Below are 9,695 nucleotides of genomic sequence, written 5' to 3'. Positions count from 1 at the left end.
CCTGTGCTGTAAGGTATTTCAGAGTCAGACTAAGGTCTCCAGTTTTCAGCAGGTCTTCATTCATCTTTGTTCGGTTTCTGTAATTCATGTGCTGTTCTTCAGACTAGTCAGAGCCGTGTTATGAACTCACCCCCCCACCCACTCCACTTTCGCATCGTCATTAAAATCATTATTTGACCTAACTCTTCTGGACAATGGTTGTTTTTGTTCTCGTCCTCAGTATTTGAACCCTTAACACCTTCTGAAATAAATACACCATTATGAAAAACCCCATTTTGAAACAAAAACAGACTTTGGAAAAATAGATTTTGGAATATAAACTCATTGAATTTAATAAAATGTCTCAAAACGTGTTCTATAATTCATTAAAAAAATTATGCTACTTTAGCTTCAAGTGACAACAGACTAAAACAATCCTCTGGACAAATGCTTATATTGATCAAGATTTTGCCATTCTTATTGGACAGTCTTGTAGAGAAAAAACCCTTTATCTAGTTTATTTGGGCGGACGCACCTGCGCGGGATCAGTAATCACGCCGCCGGGTTAAAACATGGGGATTAGTGTGTGGGTTTTTTTTTGTTGTGGTGGTGTGATGCAAATGTTAAATAAAGATGGCTCAAAACATCTGTGGTCCCGTCGTGCTTTAATTCCACCACAGTGTACCACGTCAAGTGTCCGGAGACTGACGCGAGCTACGCTTTGAAATGTCACACGAACAACAAGGAGGATGGTGATCTTTCATAGTCGGCTATGATAGAAGTATCGTGTCTGTCGGCTTTGAGAGGCCACCCTAATATCGCAAAGATGCTTGACTGTTTCCTTCAAGAGGGGGAAATATCGACGCTGATGCCCTATCTTCCCTTGATGTTATTTAATGTGATCTATCAGGGTCGGTGCAGTTCAGCCTTATTGCCCATCTCGTTCATCGGCCATTTCTCTCTAGAGATAGCTAACGCACCGGCTTACATGCATGGGCTTCACATGATACACAGAGATCTGACGCCTAACAACGTGCTACTTATGCTGGACACGCTCACTGTGAAAGTGGCGGATATGGAACTTTCTAGGTATGGTGTTGGCAAAGGTATGAGTTCCATGGTTGTAACCAAACCCAATAGAGCCCCAGAATTGGTTTGTAAAAAGTGTTTCATCGATTACACCTGTGCCATAGACATGTGGAGCCTGGGTGTGATGATAGTAGATTCAATGGAGTCGACGCTAAGCTTTTTCGATCCAGACATTGCTACGGATGAACTAATCAAACGGGTTCTAGATCCAGATGAAGTTGATGATCATGACTGCAACCGTAATCTTATAACTGTAATGCCCAATGTGATGTGGTGTAAACACGTCAGCCGAATTGTGTTCAAACTGCTGAAGCTGCAGCCCGAGGATAGACTCACTGCCAGCATGTTATTGAATGACAACCAGTGGATACGGATTTCCCATGTGACTCCAGATACCATGGATCGTGTGAAACATTAGGCTGGCATCAAATCCACTAAGTGAAATGCTGTGTGATCCTTTTTCACATTCTAATCATTTGTACCTTTTACCGTTCATCGTGCCCCCATATGTATTATGGGTTTGGGTTGTTAACAAATAAAACAGATTCATCACTCTATCTCATGTGGTTGACTTCTTTTATTGACACAGCTTATATGTTATACAGGTAGGGACACGCACAGGGGTACATAGTAATACGTACAGACAATGCAAGACACACATAACAAAAAACGGTAAGGTGTGCCTTGTGTCCTGATTCTTTTATATTGAGGATGAAAGCAAACAAAAACTGGTCCAGATGAGTTCAGTCAAACAATGATTTTATTGAAGACACGTGTGGGGAGATGTACACTGTAGCATCATCAGCGTAGATCTCCGCTAAAAAGCACACTTGGTTTTGATATGTCAGGGTTTACCCCCTTCTTGCGTCAGCAAAGCAGATAATATGCATCAGTTACAGTTAATGACAGACAAGTTTCCATTATCTGCAACATTTTTACCATGCATGGCTGTTTGTTTCAACCGTCTCACCCTCCAGATGTTTCTCGTTGACTTGTTCTTTTCATGCTTATCTTTAACACCTCCTGCATCAACTGTTGCTATGCAAGCACAAATGCAGTTACAAGCTAAATGTATCTCTCATCTCTGACCTAGAACTTATTTGTGTCTGTAAGCATGCTTGCATTGGCCTTCTTGCGCTCCAAGTCACCTTACACAATATATCGTCTGGACATTCACGCCAGACGAAGCTTAGGACCTTAAAAGGACTGAGCGCCAACTCTTTATGAGCGCATTTGAAATGTGTGTATAAAAATAACTACAACTACGCATTTAATAAAAGTTTTACTAAAGTGGCACTAATAAAAGCCATGTAAGCAATGATATATTTTGTTTTATTTCCACACTTGACATAAACACATACAAGCCAAGTGGCGATCATATTTACATAAACCCTAGAATGATCACAATCAACGTCGCAATAAGCCCTCCAACGGCGACAGTAGCTTTTGAACAGCCACTGATCTCTTTCATCGACCTCTCGTACTCTTTGAGCGTATTTTTCAGCCTGTCAACTGCAAATAAAAAAAACAAACAAAAAACAAACAGTGTTAGGACATATGTAACACGCTTCGAAAAAACCCCAAAAAACTGCTAATGTTGTTGTGCCCTTACGGTCTGGTGATATGTCCTCCAAGTGAACACTGGTGTTGATGGGTTCCATTAACTTTATAGTAGGCAAGGCTATAGAGTAGAGCACATGACATATCATTATCATTTTTTTATAATAGCGACAAACGTCCGCGGACTCTTGAGCTATGTTCACGAACTACTGTACGTACACTCGGTGGTAGAAGTTTTGCTTCTGTTCGATTGAACAGACCTCGTCATTTGCGAGCATGTCTGATCATCTGCCCCTCTTCGTTTGTATATACACATTCTACATTTGTCAGCTCCAGGACCTTCAGGCACACTTGTGTGTAAGGCCTAGCTTTGTGTTCGCAAAGCAACTTGGTTAAAAAGCACAAAGGTACACATGTGTAATTTTATTAAATTGCATAAAAGGTACAGATCATTCCATGTTATTCTTCATGCGCTTCTTGTATTTTTTTTTTTTTTTTACAAAACACGTGTCTTAGTGTATTGCTACACTACACATAATGTTCCATGCCATGAAGAAGTGTGCTGTGTAACTCAGATGCGAGGTCCGAGACGCGAGGTCCAGACCAAGAATCCTGTCTATGTGTGTGTCAGCCTCTATAAGCCAAAAAATATGGATGTAGATAACACTAGGAGGGTCTTGGAACGATGTGTTCACGCGGACCATGTGACATATTAGTGCCAAGTATCCTGACGAGAAACATCCTACAAATCGGTGGAAAAGAACATGCAGCAGCGTGTCGCATTTGCTGAGGACCACTCTGGTGCGTCATGTATGGTACTGGGTGTCTATCTGACCTAATTAACACAGCAATAGATGTCGCTTTCCCCACAATACCTATGATACTGTTGGTGGGCAGCGGCGATGGAATCGCGAATTACTACATAGCACACAAGATATTTTGTGCTAATGTAGTACTCCTCACCGATGTAAACCCTTGCAACGAGAGGAGCTGCCATGTAAGGATGCGGTGATGCAGTACAAGGGGGCTTGGGGACTCATGTTCGCCTATCCTTCTTTGCCATCAGAGGAACACAAGAACTGATCGAGAACTTTGGCGATAAATACATCATATACATAGGCGAACTGTGTTTCGCGGGACGCAAAAATCCGTCCAGCTTGCTGGAACAGATTACCAGTTGGTTCGCTGAGCTTATACGTCTGAACATCGCAAGCTGGGATTCGACGTGTTGCTGTGAGGAACATTTGGTACTTTGCATAAGAAAACAACACCACTGACCGGCAGACTCGCTATAGCCACTCTCTGTATTGCCAAACCACACAACCCTGACGAATCAAGCGACTGCATACCTGCCATCTGTAATACACGACAAGCGTGTCAAGCATGATACGTCTGAGACAATGCCGCCGATCGAACAGCATGTCGGCTACTTATTGGACTTATGTTAACCCTTGTGCTTCCGTGGGGGTTCTGTGGCGCTGATGGCGTGCAGGCGTCGCGGCCCGAGGCGACCCCCGAGCAAAGCGCAGCTGGGGCAGTTGGTGATCGCGTATCTGGAGCACATGTGCAGGTGGCACCGGGTCTTGGCCTTGACGTCCTTGCTCCTGGTATACACATGCCACGCTTTGTCGGTGGTCAGGTGACCCCTCGGGGCACCCGGTTGCGGCGGCGGCGGGCTGGGCGGGCACTGGGGCGATCGCCCTGGTCTCAATCGCGGGAGGCGCAAGGGCTTTGCCTAGCCGCTCAAGGAAGAGCCTTTACCTTTTGAGCTTGTCGTCGTCATCGTTTTGGTCATCGCTGTACCCGGAAAAGTACCAAGAGCAAGGGGTGAGGAGCAGCACGTCTACGGTGACCTCGGGGCTCAGTCGGTACATGCGAGGCAATCTCGCGCACCACTCGTCCCAAATGGCTCTGATAGGGGCCAGTTTGGCGTCGCGACACCGCCTGGCCTCTCTGGCCTCTCGGTTGTTGAAACGCAAGGCGCGAGCTTCCAGGTCTACTTCCAGGTCTACTCGAGTGCGTTTCACTATCCTTGATAGTGAAACATGGCCCGTCGTGGCGGCCGTGTCCTCGGTGTCGCCGCTGCACCGCCTACCTCGATCTCATTCTTCCACTGCCACGGTCCAGTGCGTGACATAGCCTCCCTTTTCTGTTACGAGCTAGCAAATAACCGCATGTAGGGAAAACCACGCGCCCGCAGAATCCCTCAAAAAAGCCGCAGCCTTAGTACTGCCAATCTCCACTCTTATCAGCTTGGGGTACTGCGCTATCCCTCTCGCGTTCCCTGTCCCTCTCCCTCCGACAATGCCGCCACTACGATGAGCCTGTCGCTTGGGGGTATTTCGCTACCCCCTGCGATGGGGGTACACCTATCGCATTTCCCCGGCCTTCTTCTCTTGTAGCCCCAGCGCTTGGGGACCACAGACACCCCCAAGAGCTTAAACCCCATCAGGGTTAAGTTTCAGCCGCGACTTAGGGACTGAAAGCAACCGAAGTTGACAAAAGCGAACAAGTGGGGACATGGGGCTTCAGCAGATCAGACAAATAAACAGGAGCCAGACCATTTAAAGATTTAAAACCCAATAAAAGAAAACCGATTTAAAACAGATCCTAAATTTGATTGGAAGCCAATGTAGAGAGGCCAAGAGTGATGTGCTCAAATTTCTTTCTACCAATTAAAAATTGTGCTATCGTATTTAACACAAGTGTCTCTAAATCAAGTAGAGCAATTGGTAGAAAAGCAGAAAACAGACTTGAGCAAGAAACATGCATGGCCAGGTGAGCAATAGATAGAGTCGGAGGTCTCAAGCTAGCAATCTTGTCCACAGAAAAATTAATAAAATGATTGCACATAACATCAGAAGACTGCAAAAGAACATGGGCTTCAATATTAAGTACAGAATTTATAGTGTTATACAAAACATGATGCATGTTATGCGAGCTAGCAGCAATAAGTTGAGAAAAATAAGAGTGCTTGGCAGCCTTTACTGCTCTCTGATAAACTTTCCAGACAAACATACAGCGTCTCCTTTTTCCACCGTCTTTCACATCCTCTACATTCTTTTCTAATGGCTTTGGTAGAATCAGTTAGTCAAAGACTAGCCTTGGGCATGCACTGTCTGAAACTTAAAGGAGCAACAACATCGAGGACAAATTTACAAGCAGAATCCAAATAAGAAAGTAATCCATCTGAGGTGGACAACTCAGGAGGATAGGACAGTATCTTGGCAGTATCTGAGCCAAAAGCATCATAGCATCGAACAGGTACAGCCCGTTTAACAATAGGATTATGTCACATAAAATAGACATATGGTCAGAGAATACGGCAACCTCAACAAGTACGTTACTGACAGATAAAGCATGTGATAATGGGCTTCCCCAGGCAACAGATATGCATATTAATATCACCGAGCAGAAGGATCTGGCCATACCGTTGTGCACAGTCAGCAAGAAACTTTGAGAATGGATAAAAACTCCTTATTATATTTTGGTGGGCGATAAATAATCGCACATAGCAGCGGAGGAAAGTGGCCCAGTTCACACAAACAGAGTTCGAAACTGGTGTGTTGATGGGGATAGCTGCTTAAAGTTAAGATGTGCCTTAAAAACAACAGCTAGCCCTCCTCCGCGACCAGAAACTTCAGAAAGGGCACTTAACTCATTGGATGGAATCCAGGTTTCAGTCAGACAAAGAAAATCTTGCGCATGGGAAGAGAATAATTCCTTCAAAATGACGGTCTTAATCGCCACAGATCTCGCATTAATTAAAGTAGTAACAACCAGATCAACCGGATCGGAGGTTTGTTCGGTCCACTTCACGCCAGCATAGATGCCAAAGAGGAGGGGATTTGGCAGAACTCTTCTCGAAAGATCTAGCAACAGGAACCAACCAGGAGTCTACCGGGTCAAAGGCATGCAATGGCACCAAGAGTCGCGAACAGAATCGACGAATGAAACAAAGGTCATGGGGAAAATAAGAAAACCGGATTCTAAGCTTGACAAGGCAACCTTCACGGTTACCTCGTCTCCTGCGTCGCTCCCCTAAATCCGGTGGCAGAGGTAAAGAATGCCAGTACAGTGTTAAGTCTTTCAGATAGGGAGGCAGGAAGCCTTGGTTGTTGCTTCCAAGCCGAGCTAAAACTTGGGTGGATAAACCTATTTCCAATAATGTCTGGCGATCATAAGACAGACAAACAATAAAACAGAACAGATGAAAAGAGAGATGGCGTGCCAAACACACAGGCGCTATCTTGAGAAAATCAAGATGGCAAGTATCAAAACTCCAGGTTTTGATAGTATCAAAACTCCAGGTATTGATACTCAAGGGTTTGAGTTTTCACTCAGAAAACACCGGGCCAAAGACAAAATAAATCAGTCTGGACTTGAGAAAAAATCTGTTCATGTGGTAATTTTTGTTTTTTGGTTAATAACTTTTTGTGTGCAAAGTAAACTCATATAATGATGAAAAACAAAACTAGAGGGTTTGAAACAGCTTTGTTAAAAATGCCTTTCTGTCTTTAACGACACCTGGTAAATACGATTTTATAAAATGAACTTTCATAGGCGGGCTAATAATCTGTCCTCTTCTGTAGTGTGTATAACTTCTAACATCTGATCTGGTGTAGGATAACATATTTGAGGTATTCATGTCAGCAGTCAACTGTCGTAGACAATCTTTGATAAATGTAATGTGTTAAACCTTAAATTTAAAAAACCTACCCTCAAGGATGCTACAGTTACTAGCTACACTCTGATTTACACATCACACTGACATGTACACATATTCGAGTGGTTCCTAACATGAGCGTAATATTTACATCAGGACTACATCAGGACTAACTGGATGAAAAATCTCAATGATCAATTTTTGCTTCAGTTTCTAGGATTAAAGCTCAATATCTGTGAAGGATCTTTGACCTGTACACAAGGTGTTTGTGGCTGACCTTTGACTTGCAGCTGGATATCGCTCAGTCTCCGTTCTTCTCTCCCATCACTGATGGAGCAGGTGTAGTTGCCACTGTCAGTCTTTGTTGGTTTTGTCAGAGTGAGGCTGAAATCCAAAGAGGCCAGAGCATCATGTCTCATCGATGTGCGCCGGCTGTAAAGTTGGTTTTGTCCTCTGAGATCGTCTGTTTTGTCTTGTCTCACATGGACAGATTTGGGATTGAGATCACTGCGAGTCCACATCACTGTGGGATTCTCAGGTATAAACCCCAAGTACTGACAGGGCAGCAGGACATAGCTTTCCCTCTCATTCACCTCCACCACCACACCCAGGGCATGCTGGGAAACTGAGGACACATAAATAAAAACACAAACAAATGCCCATTGATGACATCATTCACAGCTGTAACCCTCAGGAGGCAAAATTCATTCAGGTTAATACTGTGTAATGTTACATTATTAGTGTATATTGATTACATAGATTCATAGTAACTGATGACAATTCTAACACTTTAACATCAACAACTAATAAAAACCTCTCCTCATCTCCAGAGTCGGGCAGTAAATAATTAAGTACAATTTTCAGGTATCTGGATTTCAGTACTTTTTTCTGACTCCTTTTTACTTTTACTCCCTACAATTTTAAACAAATATCTGAACTTTCTACTCCTTACATTTTCAAAACAGACTCGATACTTTTGGGGAGTTATTATTAGTATTTCATCACTGAGACCCTTTAACCGATTTGAGCCTGAACAGAAACTCATCAAAGTAAATCCTGTTCATTTATTAATCACCAGGAGATATCACATAAAAAGACGTGTCAAAGTCAGGGGTTAAAAGTGGTTAAAGGGTTTTTTTTGTTTTTGCCACCACACCTGAACAACTGCACGTGTTGCAAGTTGCAGTACGTCAGCATCTAGTTAGCTCTGCTGAAGGGGAGCAGGCATAAATAAATAATTAAAACTACCATAAAAAGCAAAAGAAGAAACAGAGGTTGGCAACACTACCTGGTAAGTTTCTTGTTTTATACTCTTTTATTATTATGTACTAGTTAAATCTACTACTACTACTACTACTACTTAAATCTGTCACTCTGGTGTTTACTTTGGTTAGCCATAGGTTTGTATGAGATCATGCATGCAGCACAGGGCAACCCCGTAGCATATGTTTGTATCATCACAGGCACAACAGCATTCTTCTCACTTTGTGGGAGTAGAGGTGTGTTTTCCCGAAACTGTGTTGGGTAAGATAACAAAGCACTGAATTCTAAATAGATGAATTACAAGTTATATTTGTACACTTTGGCTTTAGGTCAGGTCATCTTTAAAGACCTAAAATTTGATAGTTTTAATCATAATTTAGCAGAGTAGAGTTGTTGTTTTTTGTTTTGTTTTGTTTTTTTTAAAAAAAGGTTAGCTAGCCATTTCTTTTAGCTAGCAAACATGCTTCACAAATAAGAGAGTACATTGTCAGTTTTTCCACTTATAATTAAAATTTGTCACTTGTCAGGGTACAATAAATTGTTATCAGGAGAGAGTCCAGCCATTTCTCTCATTTTGTATGTGGATGAGTTTGAAGTGTGTAATCCGCTTGGCACCTCAAGAAAAAAAAAGCGAAAAATTACAGCAGTGTATTGGATATTAGCTAATGTACCGCCATTGCTCAGGTGACATTGTGTATTACATTAACATTTTGTACTATTTAATTGTGTCTTTCTTCTTCTTTTTTCACAGATGAATAATGAATTCTAAAAGATCACCACTACTAACTTGGAAACAACCTTCTTAAAAACTGGACCAGACTGCACACACTGCACAGTGGACACACTGCAAGTCCCATAAGTGTAAAATTTTAGACTTTTCGCCTAGTAAACTGTTTTCTTTTTTATTCTACAGAGTTCGGTGGAAACAAAGAGAGAGGTCGCAATCTGTAGCCTGATGGTGTATCTGAAAAAAAAAAGAGGAGGATCTCTTCAGAGAACAGCTGGTAGGTAAGTCTCACTTTTTTGTTTTATTTTTAAATGGTACATAAAATACCGACATGTGCCCTTTTAACCTACTTGCCAGGATGGTGAGGAACAGTTCCCAGAAGAAGTGGTAAAGAATGTAGTCACCAGACGT

General features: G+C 42.7%; 1 protein-coding gene and 1 long non-coding RNA gene across 2 annotated transcripts; one reads left to right on the top strand and one right to left on the bottom strand.

Moving 5' to 3' along the window:
* The first annotated feature begins 805 nt into the window (after positions 1–805).
* On the top strand, positions 806–1,486 carry LOC134621317 (putative glycogen synthase kinase-3 homolog). The gene has a single exon (XM_063467755.1). The coding sequence runs from the start codon at positions 806–808 to the stop codon at positions 1,484–1,486; it is 681 nt and encodes a 226-aa protein (XP_063323825.1).
* A 154-nt stretch (positions 1,487–1,640) lies between these two features.
* LOC134624300 (uncharacterized) lies at positions 1,641–7,712 on the bottom strand. The gene is made up of 3 exons (XR_010093502.1): positions 7,572–7,712; positions 2,681–2,749; positions 1,641–2,580 (listed from the first exon to the last, which is right to left on the bottom strand). It is a non-coding gene; the product is annotated as an uncharacterized LOC134624300 (long non-coding RNA).
* Positions 7,713–9,695: the final 1,983 nt, after the last annotated feature.

Source organism: Pelmatolapia mariae, linkage group LG3_W (genome assembly GCF_036321145.2).
Source record: "Pelmatolapia mariae isolate MD_Pm_ZW linkage group LG3_W, Pm_UMD_F_2, whole genome shotgun sequence".
Taxonomy (NCBI): Eukaryota; Metazoa; Chordata; class Actinopteri; order Cichliformes; family Cichlidae; genus Pelmatolapia; species Pelmatolapia mariae.
The sequence above is the reverse complement of the archived record's forward strand: the minus strand, read 5'-3'. Positions and strand labels throughout refer to the sequence as shown.

Excerpts from the sequence above, each read along its gene's own strand:
- LOC134621317 (XM_063467755.1), top strand. The coding sequence starts at position 806 with ATGCTTGACTGTTTCCTTCAAGAGGGGGAAATATCGACGCTGATGCCC.